This window comes from Pelecanus crispus, chromosome 18, assembly GCF_030463565.1.
Source record: "Pelecanus crispus isolate bPelCri1 chromosome 18, bPelCri1.pri, whole genome shotgun sequence".
Lineage (NCBI taxonomy): Eukaryota > Metazoa > Chordata > Aves > Pelecaniformes > Pelecanidae > Pelecanus > Pelecanus crispus.
Window position 1 is genome coordinate 1507039 of NC_134660.1, and position 23825 is coordinate 1530863.

General features: G+C 66.6%; 5 protein-coding genes across 5 annotated transcripts; 2 read left to right on the forward strand and 3 right to left on the reverse strand.

Annotated features, from left to right (window-relative positions):
* Nucleotides 1–586: 586 nt before the first annotated feature.
* On the reverse strand, nucleotides 587–4803 carry CDK5RAP3 (CDK5 regulatory subunit associated protein 3). Its single transcript, XM_075722845.1, is given in 15 exon segments — nucleotides 587–618; nucleotides 621–651; nucleotides 739–910; nucleotides 1075–1280; nucleotides 1388–1476; nucleotides 1797–1872; nucleotides 1986–2102; nucleotides 2232–2376; nucleotides 2565–2701; nucleotides 3003–3181; nucleotides 3444–3492; nucleotides 3575–3675; nucleotides 3906–4037; nucleotides 4508–4565; nucleotides 4793–4803. Coding segments are annotated over 15 exon segments (1530 nt in total). The 5' UTR covers nucleotides 4799–4803.
* Nucleotides 4804–7342: 2539 nt separating this feature from the next.
* Nucleotides 7343–7642, forward strand: PRR15L (proline rich 15 like). The gene has a single exon (XM_075723072.1). It carries the CDS (start codon nucleotides 7343–7345, stop codon nucleotides 7640–7642), a length of 300 nt encoding a protein of 99 aa, XP_075579187.1.
* A 2533-nt stretch (nucleotides 7643–10175) lies between these two features.
* PNPO (pyridoxamine 5'-phosphate oxidase) lies at nucleotides 10176–12832 on the reverse strand. The gene is made up of 7 exons (XM_075722864.1): nucleotides 12788–12832; nucleotides 11581–11705; nucleotides 11385–11484; nucleotides 11069–11122; nucleotides 10642–10770; nucleotides 10471–10541; nucleotides 10176–10395 (listed from the first exon to the last, which is right to left on the reverse strand). Exons 1-7 carry the CDS (start codon nucleotides 12830–12832, stop codon nucleotides 10230–10232), a joined length of 690 nt encoding a protein of 229 aa, XP_075578979.1. The 3' UTR covers nucleotides 10176–10229.
* Nucleotides 12833–13712: 880 nt separating this feature from the next.
* LOC142595275 (uncharacterized) lies at nucleotides 13713–16027 on the forward strand. The gene is made up of 6 exons (XM_075723009.1): nucleotides 13713–13813; nucleotides 13934–14349; nucleotides 14570–14640; nucleotides 14806–15051; nucleotides 15548–15794; nucleotides 15918–16027. The coding sequence occupies exons 1-6, from the start codon at nucleotides 13713–13715 to the stop codon at nucleotides 16025–16027; spliced, it is 1191 nt and encodes a 396-aa protein (XP_075579124.1).
* A 1641-nt stretch (nucleotides 16028–17668) lies between these two features.
* Nucleotides 17669–23642, reverse strand: SP2 (Sp2 transcription factor). Its single transcript, XM_075722706.1, has 6 exons — nucleotides 23574–23642; nucleotides 21998–22951; nucleotides 21092–21395; nucleotides 18553–18727; nucleotides 18281–18474; nucleotides 17669–17829 (listed from the first exon to the last, which is right to left on the reverse strand). Exons 1-6 carry the CDS (start codon nucleotides 23634–23636, stop codon nucleotides 17729–17731), a joined length of 1791 nt encoding a protein of 596 aa, XP_075578821.1. The 5' UTR covers nucleotides 23637–23642; the 3' UTR covers nucleotides 17669–17728.
* Nucleotides 23643–23825: the final 183 nt, after the last annotated feature.

Sequence of the window (23825 nt, forward strand, 5' to 3'; positions counted from 1 at the left end):
GGTGGGCTCTGCCCTCCCGCCGGCTGCCAGGAATGGATGGGGGCGGGGGGGGGGGGGGGGGGGAATGTGATTAATGGGGGCCATCGCTCACTGTCCGGCGGGGGCCCCCCCCGTGCGGCGATAACGAGCGGCAGGAATAATGAGCGGTGTCACTCCACTTTTCATTGTGATGGAAAGTCATTACAGGCGTCACCGGCGGCGACAACCAGCCATGAATCAACTGCTCTGCTATGAAATTAAAATCGAATCACCCGCCGCCCCATCGCCGCCCCCACCGGGAAGGGCTGTCAGCCCCGGGGGGGCCGCTCTGTTCACCGGTGGGGAGATCCCCACCATGGACAGGGCATAGGGCAGCCCACGCCCCAGGGATTGACCCAGAGCAGGGGATTTAGGGACTCCTCTCCCCGCCGTGAAGTCAAGACCCTGCACGGGACAGCAAGATCGATGGGTGGGAGAAGGGCTTCGGTTTTATTCAGCAACACCCCCCTCCCCGCCGCCCAGGGAGGCCGCAGCCGTGTTACCGGTGCCCCAGGGCTGTGAACAGGCCCGACGCTGCTCCTCTCCATGGGTGCCTGTCCTGGGGGGCTCACAGGGAGACACCCATCAGGTTCACTGGCCGCCACTGTAGCGCTTGGAGACGTCCGCCTCGATCTGCAAGACAGAGCCGCGGGGTCAGGGGATGGGGGGCAGCAGGGGGGGTCCTGCAGCATCCCAGCAGGGTCCACCTCCCTCCCTCACCAGCTTCTGGAGCTCCTTGGTCTTCTCCAGCAAACGGTCAAGCTTGGGCTCCAAGGCACCCTGCTCTGCCAGGGCCTCCTGCCGCTTCTGGCTCATCACCTCCTTTTTGGCCAGCAGCAGCTCCGCCTGCTTCAGCTTCTGCCGGAGCAGCTCACTCACGCGGTCCACGTACCTGTTTGGGGAGAGCCAGGACCTCCGTCACCCCCACAGCCCAGCCAGGTGCCATCCCCACCCAGGACACCTCCATCTCCTGCTCCAGATCTGCCTGCAGACCCCCATGGTCCCCCCCCAGCCCTGAACCCCTGTTTTTTTTCCCCCTCCCCAAGCGAGGAGGACCTGGGGGAGGCGAGGATCATGAAGATGTGCTGCATGCTGCGGGTGCAGAGCTGGCCCAGCAAAGCCCGGGTGGTGGCCAGGAGGGAGCCCACGTGGGCACTGGTCTGGCCCTGCAGCACGGCGGGGGCCAGCTGGAACTGGCTCACGGCCACGATGTCGGCCTCCTCCTCCATCTCTACCAGGCGCTGGGACAGGAACAGCTCCAGCTGTGGGGACAGGGCAGGGGGACACTCCGGTACTGCCATGCCTGCAGTGAGATGGCAGCGGAGCTGCCCCTTCCCCGGCTCCAGCCCTGGCTGAGCATTGTACCCACCTCCATGAGCTCATCGATGAACTGGCTCCGGGTCTCGGTGTTTTCCAGGAGTGTCAGGGCATCAGAGCCACAGGCAACGCCCTCGGGCACTGGGGGACGAGCCAGGGGTGAGCAGGGCAGGGAAGAAACCTCCACAGCTCAGACGATCTGGTCATAGCCCCCACCCCAACTCATCCCATACAGGGTGCTCAGCATCACCCCACGGCACTGTTTAGCGGGGTCAAGGCCCTGCTCCTGCCCACCCAGCACCTGCCCAGCACCGCGCTGCCTTCTGCTCTGTCCCCAACAGGCCTTTGTGCACAGATAGGACGACCAGGGTCACTGCAGGCAGGGAAGGGGAAGTAAAGGCAGGGTGGGTGCTGCCTGTCACCTGCTGGGACCCCCTGTGTCCCTTTGCAGCCGTACTCACCCTCTGTGCCAGCCTCCAGCACCGTGATCTGTACCTCCTCGCTTTCACCATCTCCCCAGTCAATGCCATCATCCTGCTGCAAAAGAAAGGGCACCCTGTGAGATGGGGGTGCCTGGGACACCCCCGGGTGCCCAGCCCGGCCCCGGAGCAGGGCCAGGCCCCAGGACCATACAGCCAGGGGCCACACACCTGGGGACTGGGCTCTAGCGTGATCCCCCAGTCGATCTCCTCACCCTGGGCCCCCCCGTCAGCAGAGGCACCATCATCTGCCCTGGTTGGCTCCAGTGTGAAGTCTCCCCAGTCAATCTGCGGGGAGAAGGACAACAGAACCCCTGAAACCCCGGGGGCAAGCAGCCTAACCCTAACCGACATACAGCAGAGCCGTCTGGGGCTCTCTCCAGCACCACGGCTCAGCCCCGGCAGGCCAGGACGTACCGCGTCCTCTTTTGGCTGCTCCGGCACCTCCTCCACCTCCGGCCGCTCCACCCGCAGGGGCTGGAGCCCCGTCCTCCACTCGTAGACGGTTGTGTTGCCTTTCTTCCCCACGTGCCGCAGCATGGGCACCACCAGCTCTGCAGAGCTGGCAGCCACCACGGGCACATCGGTGCCAGGTGCAGGGCGGGGACCCCCCAGCACCCCCAACCCCACCAGGGTCCCTCTGGTAGAGCCCCAGCCTGGGTGCAGCCACCAGCCCGGCCCCTGTCCCCACCCAGGGGAGAGGGGATGTGGGGGTCTATCCCTGCACCCCCAAACCCACGCCCTGCCCACCTCTCGCACACGAACTCCACGCAGGCCTGGTACAGCTCAATGGCCTCGGAGAGCACACTGGCTCCCGCCCCAATCTCCGAGAGCTGCGACGGCAGGTCCTTCACCAAGGCCAGCAGCTCCTGGCGCACGTTGTCACCCTGGGGACAGAGCAGGAATGTGTCAGGGCAGGGAGGCTGGCAGCCAAAGCACACCTGGGGCAGCTTCACCCTCTGCTTGCAGAGCTAGATGTGGGCAGGAAGGGGACAGAGGGCTGTGGGGTCACCCCGCACCCCCCCAGCTCCTCCCACAGGTAAGGTGGCACCGTGGGGACACCAGATGGGACACGTGGTCCCAGCTTGAGCCCCGCTGAGGCCAAATGCAGGTGTCTAGGGGCTGCTTTGGGGAGGGAGGTGGCACAACAAGACCCCCTCTGCAGTGGGGCCGGCCGCAGGGACTCACGGTGATGCCGTACTGCTTGCAGGAGGCAAAGAACCGCTCCCGCAGCTCGGCCGCCCCCAGCTGACATTCCTCCTCGCGGCGGGCAAAGTCCTGCTGGGCCTGCTGGCACCGGCTGATCTGCTTCTTCAGCGAGGGGATCTCGTAGCTGATGCTGCGCACCAGGAGGCTGGAGAGCTCGGCTGCAGGGGCGGGTTAAGGGGGTGCTGAGAGGCCGTGCCAGCTGCCTACGAGGCCCTCGGGGTGCCCCAGCCGCCTCGGCAGCTTTCCCAGCCGCACAGCAGAGCCCGCTTGGGGCCCTCACCCCGGTGGGATTTGGCAGCTCATCGCATCCTGCCCCTTTCCCTGCCCACCCCATCCTCACACCAGTTTGGAGACTGAAAGCCACCCACCGACACCCCCCACGGGCTCTCCGGAGCCTGCCCGCAGCCAGAGCTGCCTTACCCAGGTAGGTGTTCTCCTTCTCGTAGAGGGACACGATCTCCTGCCAGTCCTGGGGAGGAGGAAGCAGAGGGTGGGGAAGGCTGCGAACGTGCCGGCCGCCACTGGCCGCTTGCCCCCCAGCCCAGGCTCACCTTCATGCGCTGGGACGAGTAGCGCCCAAAGAGGTTCTTGGTGGAAGCCTCAGTGCCCTTGAGGATCTCCACGATCCTCAGGCAGTGGAAGTAGTGCAGGTCTGCGTTGGAGGGAGGGACACGGTCACCGGGATGCCTGCCAGGTGCCACCCTCTCGCAGCTCAGCCCGGGGAGCGCGGGTCTTGGAAGGGTCCGTGCCCCTGACTCTCCATCTCCTCCTCAGATGGGGGGAGGTTGCCATAACCAAACCCTCGGGAACAGGCTCCTGGTGTGATGCCCACCCCAGCTGCTCATGTCCCAGCTCTCCCAGGGCACCCCAAGCCCCACTCACAGGCCCCGGCAAGCAGCTGCTTTATCTCCTCGTTCTCCGGCATGTCTTGGATGGCCACGTTGATCTTCTCGCGGATGGCCAGCACCTGGCTCTGCCATTTCAGGTTGCAGTGTCTCCTGTCCACCAGCCAGTCTGCGAGGAAAAGAGGGGATCAGCTGGGAGAGTGACCCCGGGGGGGCTCACCAGGAGGGGGTCACACCCCCGGGGCTGCCCTGCGATGCCAGGTGGATGCAGGGAGCAGAGGCCCTGGCAGAACGGCTCCCTGCGCATCCCGTCCCCACCGAGCAGCGGGGCCAAACACAGGGGTAAAGTCCCGGCTCCTTCCCCAGCTCTGGGAAGGGCTGGAGGGGAAAGGGGCGGTCGGGGCAGGGGTGGGGGTCACCCCGCTGCTGCACGGGCTGGGACAACCCAGCACGGCACCGAGGGCGACAGCGCTGGGGCCGTGAGCTGCCGCATGGTGGGATGACAGACTCTCCCGGGGAAGAAGGACACGAGTGACTGGTGCCACCCCGCCCCCGGGGAGCCCCCGCACGGCCCCACCCAGGCCCCTGCCCACCCTGGGGGGCTCCCGCACGGGGGAGGTCGGGCCAGGGCTTCCGTACCCAGAAGCTTGCCGGTCTGGATGTCGATGGGCACGTTCTGGTAGTCCTGGGGAGAGACCTGCGGGGAGGCGAGAGGCACCGGGACGTGTTGGGGCCTGGCGGAGCCCGGCTGGGGCTGAGGCCGAGGCCGGGGCCGGGGCCCCCCCTACTCCAGCGCCCGGGCCCGGCCTCTCCCCGCTTGCCCGGCCTCTCCCCGCTCGCCCGGGCCCGGCCTCGGCCTGTCCCTGCTCCCCCTGGCCTGGGCCCCGGCCCCGCTGCCCCGGCCCCGGCCCCGGTCCCCCCCACCTGCATGCCGCCCGCCGCCGCTCCGCTTCCGCTTTCCCCCTCCCGCTCCCCGCGCCCCGCCCCGCCTCAGCCAATCCCCGGGCACGGCCCCTAGAGTCCAACCAATCAAAACGCAGATGGTCCAACGAGCCCCGCCTCGCTGCCAATCGAAAGGGAGAGACAGGGCGACAGCGCCACGTGCCGGCGTCCCGGTTGGCTGCGAGGAGGCGGGGGGAGGAGGCGCCGCCGACCAATCGGAACGGGCCGAGGAGGGGGAGCGGGGGAGGCCGCCCACGCATGCGCAGTGCAGCGGATCCCTGGGGCGGATCCCGCGGGGGTCTCCGGGGCCCCCGGGGCCCCCAGGGCAGATCTCGGGTCCCACGGGACCATGTGTGCCCCAGCACAGAGCCAGGATCCTTCGGGGATCCCCAGATGCCCCTGAGGGGATCCCGGGTCCCTCAGGGATCCCTGGGAGGCCCCCAAATAGATCCCAGATCCTATGGGGAACCCCAGTTGCCCCCAGAGCAGATCCCTCGGGGACCGCTGGGTGCCCCAGCACAGAGCCAGGATCCCCCTGGGATCCCCAGCCACCCCAGAGGGGATCCCTGGTCCCTTGGGGATCCCCGGAGAGGAGCCCAGAGCAGATCCCAGATCCCTTGGGGACCCTTGGGTGCCCCAGCACAGAGCCAGGATCCCCCTGGGATCCCCAGCCACCCCAGAGGGTATCCCTGATCCCTTGGGGATCCCCAGGGGGAGCCCAGAGCAGATCCCTTGGGGACTGCTAGGTGCCCCAGCACACAGCCAGGATCCCTCAGGGACCTGCCTGCCGGCAGCAGCCGCCCCAGGGTGCTCACGGGACTCGGGGGAGCAGCTGCCCCCAGCACCCCGGGGACGCCGTCGCTGCGGGGGGACCCACGGGTGCCCCCCAGCCCCAAGCCGGCCTCGCGGGGACGCGATGGCGGCTCTCCTCCTCCGTCCCTCGGGCCACCACCCCATTCCCGGGGCCGGCGGGTGGCGGCGTGGGGACAGCCCGGCGGGTGCCCGTGGGGCAGAGGGAGCCAGCGGGGAGAAGCGGGAGGCAGGAACCGGTCTGGCAGCCCGGCCAGGCAGCCGCAGGTTTCGGCTAACGCCAGCGAAAGCCAGAGACACGCTCAGGCCGGCTGCCCTTAACTCCTGGCTGCCCGAAACACGTGCCATGTGCCGCCCCGGCACCCGCCGGTGACCTGCCCTCGAGGCCGGCGGGGCGGCGAGCCCGGCCCGGTGCTGCGGGCAGTGCCGGCACCCGGAGCTGCCGCCGTGGGCTGGCAGCCGCCGTTGGGGCTCAACCCCGGGTTCCCCCGTCATGAATATTCAGCCGTGCCCTGGCCCGGCCCCGCTGTTTGCTCAGGCAGGAGGGGTTTGGGCGCGGGTTCACCTTGACGGGGAGCAACCAGGGCAGCGGCAGGTAGACGGCACCTGCCTGCGCACCTGAGCCGGAGCCACCGCGGCACCCCCGCCCCGGGACCCCCAGGCTGGGCAGCCGCAGCAGAAGCGTGGGAGGTGCAGGTACACGGACGGGATGCCGGCAATGGGGAGTGGGACCTTGGAAACCCCCGCTGCCAGCCCGGGGTCACAGTACGGCGCGGCCACGGTTCGGTGACAGGTCCTGCCCGGCTCTGGCACAGGGAGGGGGCGGGCGGGGGCATGGTGTTGCGGGGGGACGTGGCAAACCAGCCCAGGGAGCCACCAGCCATCTTCCCCGGGGTGGTGGCCCCAGTCTCGCTGTCCTTATCTCCCTGCCCCGGCACCCAAAAGCGATGCCGGAGGCACCACCTGGATGGAGCCAGGCAAGGGTCGGTCTGTGGGGTCAGTCACGGCCGAGCGCCGCAGGGGCACGGAGCCATGCCAGCTCCCGGGATGGGGCGCTGGGAATCCCCTCCCTGCCCGCTGCCGAGGAAGCGTTCGGCTCCTCCGCTCGGGAGCCGCCCTCCCCATCCCTGCCCTGGAGCCACACTTGGCCCTGGAGCCTTCCTGGTTTGCTGGAACCTTCCTGGCAGTGGCCGGAGCCCCACCAACGCTCCTCTGCCTGTCCCTGCAGGGCTGGGCAAGAGCAAAACCCCGACGCCGGGGTGCAGTGGGCGGTGGTGACCCCCCGGCAGGGACCCCGGCACCTCCCCGGCTGCTTCCCAGTTCCTGTTCCTGTTTGCTTACTGGGCTCCCTCCCTGCCCCGCTACACACGGCTGATACGGCAGCTCCCGGCGGTGCCATCAGCCTTTCCCCCGGGCTCGGCAATGCCCAAGTCACCCGAGCATCCCCTCCCAGTACCTGCGGGGTCATCCTGCCCTGGGTCCCCCAGCCCTGAGCCCCCATGCAGCCCCCCCAGCACCCACCATGAGCATCCCAGCAGGGACCTGGAAAGCGCCAGAGCCGCCTTTGGCAAACACGGCACCAGGCTCCCCGCTGGCACTGCCAGATGGGCAGCCTGTGTCCCTCGTCTATCCCCATCAGCTCCGGGATGGCAGGGCTGGGGGGCCAAGGGACCCGCCCTGCAGGGAGTACGACCCCCACCTCTATTTCAGGGGCCGGCGGCGATGGCCGACAGCCACGGCTGGTGGAAGCTGACCTTCCTGCGGAAGCGCCGGTCGGCACCCACGGTGCTGTACGAGAGCCCTGACAGCCACGCTGCCGCCGGCGGCGAGAGCCAGGAAGGAATGGGCGAGGAGGGGCCGCCCGGCTTCACCGCCCGCCTGGAGAAGATCGTGGACAAGAACAGCAAGGGCAAACACGTCAAGGTCTCCAACTCGGGACGCTTCAAGGAGAAGAAGAAAGTGCGGGCGACACTGGCCGACAACCCCAACCTCTGTGCCACCGGCGAGCGGGAGGAGAAATGACCCAGCCGGTTGTCACCTTCTGGCCACCACCACCAGCTGCCCAGGCCGGCTCGGCTCCATCCTTCCCAGGGACGCCGGACTGTGGGGCTTGGGAAGGAGAAAGGACTCAGACTGGAGTTTATTCAGGGGAGAAGCACGGACCCTGTTTAATTGCAGCCCCCCCCGGGCTCGCGGCACCCCAGGGGCAGAGGGAGAAGCAGGGAGCAGAGCCAGGCGTAGCCCGTCCCCCCCAGCCCCCTGAGGCTGACTGGTTCGTACTGGGATGAGGATGCTCACCCCAGCTCGGTCGCTTGCCATAGACCACCAGAACCCATCATTCACCCAGCTCTGCCCCGATCCCCTCCTGCCCATCGGGGACCCCCTGCTCATCTCTCAAGCCCAAGGGGCTGCGTGGCCGCGGGCAGAGCCACCGACACCGCGTCCTTGCCAGCAGCCACCCCCAAACCAGGGGACGTGATGCTTCCCTGCCCCGAGGGAACAACCCCACGGACAAAGTCCCTCCCGGAGCTGCCTCCATGGGGACCGTGGAGGGCACTGGGCTTCCCAGGAGGAGCCGTATTCCCACTCGCATCCAGGAATTGCTCCCTGCTCCCGGAAGGGGAGAGCTGACAGTGGAGCACGGTGCCGAAGGCGATCCCGGGGGCAGCCGCTGCGGCCGATTTCGCAGCCCCGGCGTTTGTTCGGGTTGTTGGAAACCGAGCGTTTAGTCAGCTCTCGCGACTGCTGGTAGTGAACTGTTGTTAATAAACCAGGTTTGGAAACACAGGCAGCGCAGGGGCGCGGGCAGGGGGAGAGCTCAGCGGAACCCCCTGGCCCCAGCCTGGCAAGGGTGGAAGGGCCGTGGGTCCCTTCTGGGACCGCCGTGGGGAGCGGTGCCAGCCCCCGCCAAGGCAGAGGACCCCCGGCCCCGCGGAGAGGGTGACGGGCAGGGGTGGCCGTCGCCCATGCTGCCAACCCCGGGGTGCCCTCTCTGCAGAGCAGGGTGCGGCCGTGCCCGAAGTCAACAGGAGCAACCACTTCCCAGCTATTACGAAAGCCCAACGGGTGCCAAGTGCCAGAGTCCAACCCCCCCCCACCTTCCCCTGGCACAAACCCTGCGCCGGGGCAGCCCGGGCTCCCGGCAGCCCCCGCCCTCTGCTCTGTTTGCTCTGCCCGCGCCCGCCGGCTCACGGCTGCTCTTTGTCCCGGGCTGGCAGCGCCCGGGATCCTGCCCGGGAGGGAAGGGAGCTGGGAAGAGGAGAGCTGTCAGCACGCAGCCGGTACCGATTGGCAAATTGATGCCCATCACGGTGGTATCTGGGCTCCCGCCGCGCTCCGAATGCCAGGGTGGGTGGCAGACCTGGCCCGTACTTCCGTCCCCAGCCCCAGCAAAGCCCCCAGCCCCTTCCTGGGACATCAAGCTGCCACCTTGTGCTGTCCCCTTCAGGTGACACCATCCCCACGCCAACCCCTCCGGTCCCACCACGGCAGCTCTCCCTGAGGGACAACGGCAGCCGGGAGGGACCAAGGGCACCGAGCGATTCCGGGAGGGACCGAGGCCATGAGCGAGTCTGCGACAGTGGCATGGGGTGTGTGACACCCCCCCGCCGCTGCCTAACCCGGCTCCCCCCCAACCCTGGGGCTGACCCCCCCCCCCCGTCACCTCCCGCTGCCACCCACCGCAGGGCTTTGCCCAGCAAATCCCTGGGGCACGATCCTGCACCAAGAGCCAGCGACTGGGAGAGCAAACACAGGGCCGGGGAGGGTGAGGGTTATCGGGGACCGGTTTCACTGGGACGGGGCCCAGGGGAGCGAGGGCTGCCAGCAGCCTCTGCCGGGTCCGTGGGCCGGAATCCCTGGCTGCACCGAGCTCCATGTGCCAGAGAGCACGGCCTGGCCCTGAGCGGGTAAATATTAACCCAAACCCACTGCATGGCTCTGCACCGATCGGGATTTATTTTTTTTTTTCAAGCTCGGACAGGCAGCTGGCAGGGGGACAGGGAGCAGTGCCAGCCTGGTCCCCCTAAAGAAGCAGGCTGAGGGTTGGGGTCCCACAGCCCCAGGGGAGATGGGGCGCACCACTGGCAACATGCACAACCAGCCACGAACACCAGTGACATGACGGTGACATTAAAGCTGCAATTCAGTTATTGCACAGAGTGGGGACATTAAAACTGCAGCGCAGCACGTTATTGCACAGACGGCGCATATTGCACGGTTCTAGCTAAGACAGGAGGCATGAGTGGTGGCAGTGGCAGAGCACGGGGTTCGCGGGGGTCTTTCTTGTTCCTTCCGCGATCATTAACATGACTAATTAACCACCAGCGGCACCGGTAGCAGTCGCTCCCCACGTGCTGGCGAGGGGAAGCAGATGGTCTCCGGGACCCACCTGCGGCTCTCGCCCGCCCCAGGGAGAGGCGAAGGGAGACGAGGGTCTCTGGGGCTGGACCGGAGCCCCCCACCAGCACCTCCGGAGCGCAGCACGCGTCTCCCGGGGAGGGCAGAGCGAGGCCAGCCCCGTTCCCCGGGGCACGATGGGGGACAGCGGGCAGGTTTGGCGCAGGCGATGCTCCCGATCGGGCGAACGCGGCCGGAGACGCCGGCAGCCTCAGGGGGACAAGCGCTCGAAGACCCAGTCACCTTCTCCCCGGTGCGTCATGTCTCCCAGGGGGGCCGAGTCATCCCGCAGGCGTCGGAAGATGATGCGGTCGTGCAGGCGGTTGGTTTGGCCCTGCCAGAACTCCACGACGTCTGGCTGCAGGATGTAGCCACCCCTGGCAGAGAAACAACGGGGCTTTAGGGGGGCCCCGCCGGCAGGCAGCGCCCTGCCCGCAGCCCCCGTGACTCACCAGTACGCCGGCTTCGGCACCGTCGTCTCCCTGTATCGCTCCTCCAGCTCCGCGTTCTTCCTCCTCAAATACTGCGGGAAGGGGAAGGCGGTGAATGCGAGGGCGGCTGGGGCAGCCCTGGTTCTCCTGGCCCCTCCAGGAGCTGCCGTGGGGAAAGGGACGGCCGCTCACCTCCCTGTCCGGAATGACGGTGCTCTGACAGCTGACGACGGCCCCGATCTGGCTGCTCTTGGGGCGGGAGTGGAAATATCGCTCCGATTCCTCCTCTGGCAGCCGCTTCACCGAGCCCTCAATCCGCACCTGAGCCGGGCACCGTCAGCTGGGCTCTGCCCAATGCATGCCCAAGGGGCTGCATCGGCTCCCGAGAGAGAAACTGCCCCGTCCCCCAACTCTCCCCCTGCCAAAAACACGGGCACCCCCCTGTCCCGTCTCATCCCCAGCGGCTGGGACCCATCTGAGCGTGATCCCCAGCCAAATGTGTGAGCCCCAACGTGCCACCCCGAGGGAGGGAGCACCCACTGCCCTACACCGGGGGCCCGACTGTGCACCCCTCTGCTCCCCCCGGACCCCCGCAATGTCCCCGCGGGCTGCAACTCACCTGCCGGCTGAGGGGCTCCCAGTAAAAGGTGAGCGAAGCGAAAGGGTTGGCGTCCTGGGGCGGGGGAGGAGAGACGCGAGAGCTGTCAGCAGATCAGCATCGCTCCCAGCTTTAAAAATCAGAGAAACCCCGCGCTTTGCCGCGCTGGGACCCGCCTGCGCGCGGTGGCGGGCAGAGCCTCGACCCAAGCCAGGGCTGCTCCGCTTCTCCGAGAGCCTCAGCCCTGGCGCAAAGGGGCTGGAAAGCCCCCATCCCCCCAGGGACCCCCCCCCCCAGGGAGCCCCCCCAGCACCCCCGGTGCGGCCGCAGCCCTCACCAGCTCCTTGCCCTTACGGCTCTCGTAGTTGGTGAAGAAGCGGAAGCCGTCCTGGCTGAAGCCCTTCAGCAGCACCATGCGGGCCGAGGGCTTCCCGTCCCTGCGGCAGGAGAGGGGAGGCAATGACAGGGTCCCCCCCCGCCGCGGTGGCCAGGGGACCCCCGGCGTCCCCCCAACATGGCCCCCCCGGCCTCACCTGGTGCAGGTGGCCAAGCACATGGCGTTCGCCTCGCTGATGGCCGGGCACCCCATGGCCTCCTCGAACCAGAGCCTGAACTGCTGGATGGGGTCATGGGACCCCAGGTGCTGCTCCTCGAAGGCCTGGGGACATGGGGGACACTGTAAGGGGGGGGGCACCCCGGCCTTGGGGACGCAGCCAGCACCGGGGGCGGGCACAGCAGATTCAAGGGCACAGCCAGCACAGGGGACACGGTGACCCCAGCCCTGGGGGGTGCAGCAAGTGCCAGGGGGGGTCACCCCAGGCCTTGGGGTCAGCTTGGGGGGGTCACCCCAATTCCAGGGGCACACGAAGCATGAGGGGGGGAGCCACCTGCTTCCAGGGTCACTACCAGCACAGGCCAGGGGGGGAGTGGTGGTGTCACCCCAGGCCCTGGGGACAGCCTGGGGGGGGTCACCCTGGTTCCAGGGTCCCCACCAGCACAGCGGGGGGTCACCCCAGGCCCCAAGGACAGCCTGGGGGGGTCACCCCAGTTCCAGCGTCCCTACCAGCACGGGGGAGGGGGGTCCCTGGGGGGGGGTCACCCTGGTTCCAACGTCCCCAGCCAGCACAGGGAGGGTCCCTGGGTCCAGCCTGGGGGGGGGGTCACCCCGGTTCCAACGTCCCCCGCCATTACAGGGGGGGGGGTCCCTGGGGGGGTCACCCCGGTTCCAGCATCCCCCGCCATTACAGGGGCCTCCCTGGGGCCAGCCTAGGGGGGTCACCCTGGTTCCAACGTCCCCAACCAGTACAGGGGGGGTCCCTGGGGGGGCCACCCTGGTTCCAACGTCCCCACCAGCACGGGGGGGTCCCTGGGGGGGGTCCCTGGGGGGGTCACCCCGGTTCCAGCGTCTCCTGCCATTACAGGGGGGGGTCCCTGGGGGGGTCACCCCGGTTCCAGCGTCCCCCGCCATTACATGGGGTCCCTGGGGGGGTCACCCCGGTTCCAGCGTCCCCCGCCATTACATGGGGTCCCTGGGGGGGTCACCCCGGTTCCAGCGTCCCCCGCCATTACAGGGGGGTCCCTGGGGGGGTCACCCCGGTTCCAGCGTCCCCCGCCATTACGGGGGCCTCCCTGGGGCCAGCCTGGGGGGATCACCCCGGTCCCAGGACAGAGCCAGACCGGGGGGGCCCCGCGCCCCAGCTCGCCCCAGGGGCCGCTCCCCCGCCGGTGCCCGGTGCCCACCTCCGCGTCCCCCCGGTAGCTCCTCCGCAGCGGCCCCAGGTCCATCCCGGTCGCGGCCGACGGGAGCCGAGCGGAGCCGAAGCCCGCGAGGGCCAATAGGAAGCGGCGGAGAGCGGCCATGGGAGGGTGGGGGCGTGGCGCGCTGCCGGCCAATTGGAGGAGGCGGCGGGGGCGGGGCGCGGCGAGCCGGAAGTGGTGTCAGCGCTGTAAACAGGCACATGGAGGGGCCCTTAAAGGTACAGCGTCCCCCGGGGGCGGGGGCGCAGGGGAGCGGGGGATGGCGGGGGCGGGGGACAGGGGCGGGGCGGGGAGGCACAGAGGGGGACAGGGCACGGGGGGTGAAGGGACGGGGGACGCACCGAGAGGGCGGGGGACGGGGGCTAAGGGGACACTGGGGGACACTGGGGGGACACGGGGGGGGACACAGGGGGCGGGGGGGGCACAGGAACTTGGGGACATTGGGCACAGGGAGGTGGGGACGGGATATTTGGGTCTGGGGGAAACTGGGGGGCTGGTGACAAGGGACCAGGGGCTGGAAGACGGGGGGAGAGGGATTTGGGGACATTGGGGACAGGGAAGGTGGGGGCAAGACATGGGGCTGGGGGACACTGGGGGGACACTGCGGGCGGGGGAGTGGGGGGACAGGGGCCTGCGGGGCAGGGACTCGGGGAGCGGGCCAGCCAGGCGGGCGGTGGGCCGGGGAGCTGCCGGGGGGCCCGGAGGGGAGCGGGGGGAATGGGGACAGAGAGGGGACACGGCAGGGAGGAGGGGAGGCGGGTACGGGGTGGGCAGGGGCTGCAGGGTGGGGCAGCGGGGTGCTGGGGGGCCACCCCGTGTCCCCCTGCCAGGTCCCCTCCGAGCAGGAGGGGGGTCCCACGGCCCCAGCGAGGCGCCCGGGGGCCGCTGCGCCCTGACGCTGGCACCGATGGCCGACGGCGGGGCCGAGCCCCGGGACGAGTTCGAGCGCTCGGGGGGCCAGGATCCCTTGTCCCCGCAGGCCCTTGCACCCAGCCCGGGCCCCAGCAGGTACAGGGCAGGGGCACGTCCCCGTGGCAGCGCTGGTGGCACCCCCGTGTCCCCAGACCGGGGAGGGGGGCTGTGACCCCCAGGGAGGCACCGCTGACCCTGTTCCCTCCTTGTCCCCAGGACCCTCCTGCTCGCTGAGGACATCGCAGCCAGGAAGAGACCCCGGCTGTGCCCGGGCACCCGGGCCAGCCCCAGCCACCCACGGGGACCCGAGAGCCCCTGGGAGCCGGGGGGTGCTGGGGGGTGCTGGGGGCCGCGGGCGGGCAGGGTGACGGGGCTGTACGCCCAACTGCTGCGGGAGCTGGAGGCGGAGGTGGAGGAGCTGCAGCGGGCGCTGGCAGCCCGCGATGAGGCCGTCCTGCGCCGCGACCGCCGAATCCGGCAGCTGGAGCTGGAGAACCGGCAGCTCCGCAGCCACGTCCGCAGCCTGGAAGAAGAGAACGACCTGCTCTCCTCCGGGGGTGGCCGCGGGGGACCCTTGGCCACCGCTGCCCCTGCTGCCAGGACCCTGCTGGCCTCGGGCACCGGCTGCATCGGTAACGGCAGCAGCGGGCAGGGTGACGGCCGGGTGTCCCCGCCGTGGGCTGGGAAGGGGACCCAGTTTGTGGGGTGGCACTGGGGCAGATGACGGTGAATGGGGATGGAGGAATGGAGGGGAACAGGGACAGGCTGGCAGGGCTGTGGGGGATGGAGGGGAGCTGCCCTGTCCCCCCCTGCCCAGGGCAAGGGTCCTGAGCCCCCCCCGTGTCCCCACAGGCGTCAGTGACAGCAACATCCAGTTCCTCAAGGGGCTCGTGGGGCTGCTGGAGAGCGACGCCGGCACGCAGGTGGGTCTGGGTCCCCGCGGGGCGAGGGTCCGGGGACAGCTCTGCCCCCGCGTCCCCAACCCACGCGGCTCCTCGCCCCACGGAGGCTGGGGACCGGCCTGGCCCCCAGCAGCGCTGGGACGAGCGGGACGCCCGTGCCCCGCCAACCCCGCTCTGTCCCCGCAGGTTGGGGGGCTCCAGCCCTTCTCCGCTCCCAGCCCCGGGGAGCAGGGCTGCGCCCCGGCTGACGTCCCGCGGAGCCCCCCGGCCTGGCGGCTGCGGGCAGGGCTGCCCGGCAGCTTCCCCCCCTGCCTGGGCACCGAGGAGGGGGCCGGCAGCCCGGCCGCGCTCACCGACACCGCCTGCCTCTGGGAGGAGAGCAGCGGGGACACACTGCCCGACGGCACCCCGCTCTGGGCCTCCCCCGTCGAGGTGTGTGGGGGCCAGCCGGGGCTCCTGCCAAGGCTCCTGGGGTGCCACCGAGGATTTGGGGTCCCACCAAGGCTCCTGGGGTGCCACCAGAGACCTGGGGTCCTACCAAGGCTCCTGGGGTGCCACTGGGAATCTGGGGTCCCACCAAGGCTCCTGGGGTGCCACCGAGGATTTGGGGTCCCACCAAGGCTCCTGGGTTGCCACTGGGAATCTGGGGTCCCACCAAGGCTCCTGGGGTGCCACCAAGGATTTGGGGTCTCGCCAAAGCTCCTGGGATGCCACTGAGGATTTGGGGGTCCCACCAAGGCTCCTGGGGTGCCACTGGGCACAGAGCTGTGGTTGGAGCAGAGGGGATGAAGGGGTTCCCCCAGGGCACAGGAGAGGTGGCCCGGGGGTCCCCAAGGAACGGAGGGGGTCAGGGTACCCCAGGGACAGAGCAGGGGGAGTCCCCAGGCTCCATCCAGGACCCAGACGAGAGCTCTCCCCCTCGCTGCAGGAGAACGGGAGGCCCAAACTGGAGCTGGTCCCCAACTCGGGGGTCTACATCACCCACCCGCAGCTGGACGACCTCTCGCAGGTCTCCACCGACAAGCCCAAGCTCATGACCCGGCGGCTGCTCGATTACTTCTTCTCACGGGAGACGCTGGCCCGGTCCTCGGCCACGGGGCAACGCATCGCCCACAACAACACCACCATGGAGCGGCCCCTCCGCCTGCCCGTGGCCGTGGTCAACGCCATCAAAGGTAGGGGAGGGGGTGGGATGGGGTCCCTCGTCCCCTCCCGGTGCCACGTCGGCCACAGTGGTGGGTCAGGAAAAGCCACGGTGCCCGCCGTGAATGGGGCCGGGTCCCCCTCCTGCCCCACAGAGTACGTCACCAAGATGTGCGGCCGCGGCTGCAACTTCAACGCCGTCATCAACAGCAAGTGCGGCACGTCCCGGCGGGCCGTCAAGAAGATGGTCGTGAAGATGGAATGAGCTGAGACCCCACGGGATGCCCACGGCCCTCCGGCCGCACAGGGGACGAGCCCGGAGCCCTTCGGTGCCGCAGACGGGGAGAGGGGACAGGGAGGGACGTGCCGGGGACGGCGGGATCGTGCCGGGGACGGCGGGATCATGCCCTCATGCTTATGGAGGGCTGCAGCTGGAGGATTCGCCCTGCCGAGACCGGCTGGCGCGACTCCACGGCGGGAGAGCCCACGGCTGCGTGTCCTGCTCCCTGCAGCCGTGGGGAGCGGGTGCCGGCAGAGGCAAGGGGCTGGTTGGAGCAGGGAGATGCCGGTGCCGGTCGGAGCAGGGAGATGCCGGTGCCATGCATCTTACCGGCTGGCGACGGGGTCGGCATCGTGGTGCCCCGGGATTCCCTTGGCACCGGGGGCAGAGCTGGTGGCTGCGGCTGTGCCCGGTGGCAGAGCTGCTCCCGCACGCAGCAGCGGCTCCACGTATCCAGCCACGGCCCAGGACCGTTTTCCTGTAAATAAGTTCCATTTCCAGTGATATTTGGGATTCCTGTACATAAAGGCCACTTTCTTTCTGCCCAAGAAGGCCGGCAGCTCGCCCTCCCTGCAGCCACGCCGAGCGTTTCGCCTTCAGCTCTTCACCGCCGTGGTTGGCTCTTGCTGCACGTCATGCTGCGGCTGCGCCAGCACAGCCCCGGTCGTGGCGGTGCCCGGCCCGGCACCGTGGCTCGCACTGGGGCTGGCTCGGGAGAGAAAGGACCCTCGGCGGCACACGCTGCACTGGATTTGCCTCTGGTGACTAAATTTATTTAGCAAGGAAAGCTCCCAGCTGACTCCACACCGGCCAACCAGTTACAGTTAATAAAGTATAACAGATCTGTCACGTAATCCAGAAAACAACCTCGGGCAGTTACAACTAAAAAATAAAGTGGATTTGTTTAATTTAAAAGCTCAAAAATAACAAGCCATATGTTTTTTAAACATGTAGTAAACACAAAAGCAATATAATCTATGATACAATGTACACTATACACAGTGGGGATGGCGGGCAGCACACGGGGGAGGAAAGGGGGCTGAAGTCCCAAAATTCAAAAGGAAATGCCACGTCGCTTGGAAATGGAAAAGTGGGGGGAGAGAAATTGTCAGAGAAAAAAAAACAAAACCTGTTTGGTATTGGAAAAGAAACGTTAGGAGAAAAGAGGGGCAAGAAGATGGGCAGCATCTTACAGAGAAATTAAATAAAGATTAAAAAAAGCACTCACAATACACAGTGTTCATAATTGCAAGCGGGGAGCGTAAGGCAACGATCTCCATAGAAAAAAGGGACCTTCCAAAGGGGGTTATATAGATATTTATAGCTATTTATAGACTTTAAATATAAAGTAGGAATGTGCTGTGGAGCCTCTCCCGCACCGGAGCGTGCAGTCCCCTCCGTGCCCGGCTCCCGTGGGGCCGTGAGACCTTTCGCCGGGTGCCGGGCCACCGCCGGGCCACCCCATGGCCCCGGGGCTCGGCAGGGAGGGTCGGGCCCCTCGCACCCTCCAGAAAGGGCTGCTCCTGTGCGGGGGGCCCGGGCAGCGTCGGAGGAAGGGCAGGAGGACGTCCCCGAGGGCTCCTCTCCGCAGGCGGCCGGGGACGCCAGAAGCGCTGCGGCGTTGCAGGCCGGTGCCCTCGCAGGGTCCGTCCGCACAGCCAGGGAACTGTGGGGCAGCTCCCGGCCCTACAAGTTCTTGGTGACCAGGTGGGTTTTATAGTGCTTCGTCAGGTGGTCGCTCCGCATGAAGCGTTTCTGGCACTGGGCGCACTCGAATCGCTTGTCACCTGCGGGGAAGAGCAGCGGCGGTCAGGGGGCGGCAGCCGGCGTGCCGTGGCCCCAGCAGTGCCATCGCCGGCCTTTTGTCCCCGCATTCCCCCAAACCAGCCACAGGCAGGACAGCGGGGACCTCCCGGGGCGGCAGCGACACCCCCATGACAGGTCCCCTTTGCAGCCGCTCCACCACAGCCCCTTCCCATGACACCTCCATCACCTGGAGAGCCCAAAGGTGGCAGAGACCCCCCCCAAAATTCTTCAGTCCCTCCCAGTAACTCGGTCAAATCGCAGGACAACTTGGCGGCGGCCCACAATCATCCCAGCCCTCAGCTCAGCGCGTCCCCTTGGCTCTTGCAAGGCTCAGGACCCTGCACGGGCCGAGCCACGATTTGGGGGCTGCCCTGGGAAGGAGGGAGGCGTCCGCGCCATGGTGCCAAGCCGTGCCCCGCGGGGGCCGCAGACCTGTGTGCGTGCGAGCGTGCCGCTGCAGCTCGTCGCTGCGTGTGAAGCGCTTCCCGCAGAAGACCCAGTTGCAGACGAAAGGGCGCTCGCCCGTGTGCAAGCGGACATGAGCGCGCAGCAGCGAGGTCTTGCGGAAGGTCCGCCCGCACTCGGGGATGTGGCAGATGTGCTTCTTCTTCCCTGGGTCCCCCAGCCTGGCGAGGAAAGCCACGGTTAGCCTCGGAGACGGGTGCCGGTGCCGCAGGGCAGCCCCTCTCCCGCTCCGCGCTCACCTCTTCTCCCCATCCTTGCAGTTGGGGCAGGTACACGCCATCCGCCGCCTCTTCTCCCCGGGCTGAATCTCTCCGGACAGTGCTTGCTCCATCTGGAGCTGGATCTGGGTCGGGCTCAGGCCGCTGATGGTCAGGTTGTTGCCGGACACGTTCTGCACAGTCAGCTGCTGCTGGCCTGGGGAGGAAAAAAATGGGAGTCAGGCTCTGCCCCTCCGCTCCCGGGGGGGCCGCGCTGTGCCCAACGCATCCGTCCATGCTCCTCGCGAGGGTCCTGCTGAAAGCCTCCGGAGGCGGCTGGCTGGAGGACAGACCCCCCTCCACGCACGGGACGGACACCCCGGGTCTCGATGCCCCCAGCCCCGCATGCAGCACTGCCACAGCCCCCTGCCCCGCCACGTGCTGGTCCCCAGGCGGGGCCGGTAAGTCCCTTTTTTCTGAATATACTGTGCGGTTTTTCAAAGTTTTCGGTTTGACCCTTCGGGGTGGGGAAATGACCAAAGAGGGAAACAAAAAAGAAACTTTGAAAAAACGTGCAATATATTGACCAAAAAAAACGGGACTTACCCCGGACCCTAAGGGCCGCTCCATGCTCGGGCGCTCACGGAGGCGGCAGCCTGGGCCTTGCACAGCACCCGGCAGCCGTGGCGGGGGCTGGAAAGAAGAAGATGGGGTCAGCGTCAGCAAGCGGGATCGCTGCTCTCGGGGCAGCGGGGAAGGAGGAGCGGGATCTGACAGCGGAGCGAAGAAAGGGGCGACTACAGAGAGGGAGGACGGGATCAGGGCGGGGGCGCGGGCAGAGCGAAGCTGCCACCGCATCCAGCGGGAAGGAAAGCGCGAAGCCAAGGGAAGGGGCAGCCCTTCGGCAGCGCCATGAGAGCAGGCTGAGACCTGACTCGGTTTGTTGCATTCACGGGCAGCAGCCAGCAGGTCCTACCGGTCCCCATCGCAGCCGGGGCTGCAGCAAGGCCCCCGCCGGCTTTGCGGCGCATTGCGGGCAGCAGCGCAGACAGCGGCAACATCTGCCTGTGGCATCTCCCCAACGCTCGTGGCCAGCCCCAGATTTACACGTGAAGCAGCAATTAAAAACCCCCTTAAAAGCGAGCCCAGCAATGACAGCGGCCCGCTGCGGAACACAAAACCACGCTGGCCTGCGTTTTATGCTGACATCGTTTCGTCAAGCAAGAAAGAACAGCTTCCAACTGCAAAACCGAGCCGGGACTCCTGCCGGTTCTTGCTGAGAGAGAAACCACCGCATGGCAGCAGGTCTTTCCGGATCAGAAAGCAGATAAACTTCCCTCAGACACAGCTTCCTCCCCTGGGACCGGGCTGGGGAAGGTTTACTGGGCAGGAGGGGAGGACGGAGTGGCTGCCGGGACGCGTCTCTCCTGGCAGCAGGGAGATGAGCAGGCGACGCAGGGGCAGACACGCACCAGGGCTGTCTGTGGCTCACAGACTGCTCCGGCCACTGGCCAGGGCCACGTCTGGCTATTTTTGGCTTAAGGAAGAGACTTGTCCCACGGAGGCGAGGGGCTGGGTTCACTCAGAGGGAAGGGAGGAGCACAGAGTTTGTGTGTGTGAGTGCACCTCTCCCAGTTCGGCTACTGGAAGCCCAAACCAGCAGCCATCGCACCCAGCGGGAGCGAGGAGAGATGTCCCAGCCCTGGCAGCGGGAGCTGGCCGTGCTCTCTGTGGTAGGGGCTGCTGGCCCAGAGGTGCTGCAGGAGGGGAATCATAGAATCATCGAATCGTTTAGGTTGGAAAAGACCTTTAAGATCATCCAGTCCAACCATTAACCTAACATTACCAAGTCCGCCACTAAACCAATGAAGGGTAGAGTCATAATTTCATATTTCCTGGCTTGGTGGCTGGATTATTTTTTAATGAAAGTAAAAACTGGGAATCACTAAGGTTGGAAAGGACCTCTAAGATCATCAGTCCAACCGTCAACTCAACACCCCCCTGCCCACTAAACCATGGCCCAAAGTGCCATGTCTGCCCGATTTTTGAACGCTGGGAAGCCCCGGTGCACCACGTCCCTCAGCCTGGCTGGGTCCCAGCTCTCCCAAAGACGCACATCCCACCCCAAGGGCCTGGCCACAGCTCAGCCTTCGCCCTGCACGGAGCTCGGGAGCAAACAGAGCTGGGCTGGGCTCTCGGGCAGCCTCAGCCCCTGTGCTCAGACACGTCCCGCAGCTCGGCACGACCGCACGCAGCCTGACCCCGCAGGCGGCCGTCTCCGCTAACCGCCCTCCCTGACACAGCTTACCAGGATGGGCCTGGAAACAGCCAGCAGAACCACCAAAGAGACACCCTACGAAACACTTGGGGCCTCCCGGAGCGACGGGAGCTAGAGAAGCTGATGACATTTAACAGTCAGCAACATTCAGCCTGAGGGTACAAGGGATCTGTTTACAAAGCTGAAACGTCCCAGCTGCAAAGCGCGCTGCTGGCAGGGGGTGCTTTCTGTCCTGCGGATCGGGGAGCTGCCTACGTGTCCTGCCGTCCCTCCCGCCCCGTCGCAGAGCAGGGCGCAGCCCACCTCCGGTGTTGGTGATGGTGACGGGCACGCCCTGGACTTGCACGCCGTTGATGTTGATGGTCTGCATGGCCTGCGCCGCGGCCGCCAGCTGAGCCGCGTTCAAGCTGATGATGCCTCCGGCGGGAGCGATCTTTGGCAGAGTGCGTTCCTTGCGCGCGGCCGGTTTCTTGCTGCTGCCGCCCCCCGTGCCGGAGCTGCGGGACACGGGGCTGCTGCAAGAGGTCCCAGACGGAGCCACCGTCATGGCTGGGGCTTCCTGGAGCAGCACTGTCTGCAGCTCACCCGACGGCGTTTTGAAGTAGACCTGATGGGAGGAAAGAGGAATGAGACCAGCCGCTGTCACCAGGCAGACCCCCCTCCACCGCGACAGTCGCCCTCCCCACACAAACCCAGGAATCTGGGCCTGTGATGAGCCAAAGAGCAGGAGAAGTTGCCCAAGCATCTGAAGAGCCGTCGTGGGCCTCCTGAAGAAGGTCCTGGCCTTGCACGGCAGCAAAGGGCTGCGTTGGCCTTGCAGCCTGGTTTCCAAAGGCAACACTAAAGACACAGCCCTACAGGCTGGGAGCCCCACTCCTCCACCTCCCTCCGTCTCCCCAGAGCTTCTGAGCAGGCTGGCTCGTCCCAACCCGAGCTGGTGGCACAGCACAGGTTTCAAGGACACCGTGCTCCTACGCGTCCTGTAAAAGCAGGTGGCCAGCAAGAGAGACTTAATAAAGCCCTGCGGAGGGAATGGTGGTGCTCCCAACCCTTCTTAGACACCAGAGAATCCACACAAGCAACGCCTAAGCTGGATGCCAACTTGAGGATGTTTGGCAGCTCACAAAACCCTTCAGCTTTGTAAAGCCTGGGTAAGAGCTCGGAGGAGAAATGGGGCAGAGGGACCTCGCAGGACACAGGAGGTGGTACCTGGGTAGGAGTGGGTTCCGTTGTCTGGATCTGGAAGTTCTGGGAGGATTTTTGGGGGACGGTGGGGAGCGTGGCGGAGGCGGCCTGGACCACGCGCAGGGCCTGCTGCGGGATCTGCACCACCTGCGACTCCTGCTTGGGCTGCACCACCTGTACCTGCTGCACCACGGCCGGCTGGCCGGAGCCCGGGCTCTGCACGATGAGCAGGTTGTTGCCCGCCTGGATGATGTTCTCTGCCGTGGTCTCTATTAACACCGTCTCCACCTGCTCGGCCACAGCCACAGCGGCAGGCTGGGCGGGTGACATGGCTTTCTTTCGAGTCTTTTTGCTGGGCTTCGAGGGGCTCTCTGCAAGGATCTGAGCCTGCGCGCCCGGCTCAGCGGTGTTCACCAGGTTGTTCACGGGCAGGGTAAGAGTCACGTTGCTGCCGCCGGCCAACTTGACCACGTTGCTTGTGCCCTGCACCGGCGAAGCTCCACCCTTCTGCACCGGAGCCGGTTTGATGGGCACGGGCTTGTGAGAGGAAGAGGAAGGGGTGAGGATGGCTTGATTCGTGCCTGGAATAATCTGGATCTGGTTGGTGAGGTTGGGCTGGACCTGGATGGTCTGTCCCCCCGCGGCCTGGAGCTGGGGCACCGCCTGGTACTGGATGTTGGCAGACGAGCGGGTGCCCTTGTTGATGACAGTTGGGTTCTGAATGGCAAAAACCAGCTGCCCCCCGGGGTAGGAGGTGCTGACCTGAGAGCCCTGGATCTGGAAGAGGTTCCCTTTCGACGACAGAATTCCAAAGCTGTTCTTACTGGAGCCCAGAGGGAGAGGAGCAGGTTTGATTGGGACGAGTTTGCGAGGCGTTGGCTGAGGAGGGGCGGGAGGAGTCACGGCGGCTTCCACTGCAGGGGGACCGATTTTGCTACATGTCGCTGCGAGGAGGGCAAGAGGAGACGGCTGGGAGTCCTGGGGAGCCAGGAAGGAGACAGGTAAGTTAGAGACAGGGGCTTGTGCGAAACATCTGGAGATGGAAGTCAGCGAGGGAAAGGGTACACGCTATCGAAAGCAATCCAGTGCACGCCAATGAGACACTGCTTATTAAGGGAACTGCTTAATTACCCATACCACGTGCGCCTTTAGCTCACCCTAGTCACACTACTTTTAGCCATCCGGATGGCGACTGCCTTTTAATCATGTGCCTATGTTCTTACCTCTACAAAGCTTGCAAATACCCTGCAAGTCTGCTGGTATTTACACCCTTTACACACACCCTGGAGAGTTTCGTGCAGTTTTAATTCCAAGACCACCTTGTGGTATCAGCTGCTAACACGATCCAAGAGGTCCTTAAGGAAAACACAGCATGGGGAGGAGAAACACCACTCCGGAAGAGTTGGCGTTGGGGCTGGGAATGAGTCCAGAGCGCAGCTCCCCAGCCTGTCCTGCAACTAGCCCTCCTCCTGACACGGCAACGCAGGCTACGGCGGAGGCAGGAGTGGCCAAACGACGCAGCGTTTGCTGTCCTGCACCCCAGGACACATCCCTCGGCCCCAGTGGGGAGCCGGGCACCCACCAATGCCCCCGTGCTCACCTGGGCAGTGGAGGCGGCCGGTTGCAGGTATTCACTGGGGCTGACGGCAGCAGTCGCAGCCATGCTGTCTCTTGATCTGCAAGGAGGAAGCAGAGATCGAGGACTAAGACCAGCAGCAAGAGCCGAGACCGCAGCTCCTCGGCGCACCCAACCTGAGGCCCCGATGCCCAGGGACTCGCCTGGTGTCTCCCTGCATCGCCCAAAACGTCGCACCTCACCCACATGCCTTCAGCGGGGGTTGCAAAGGGGCTA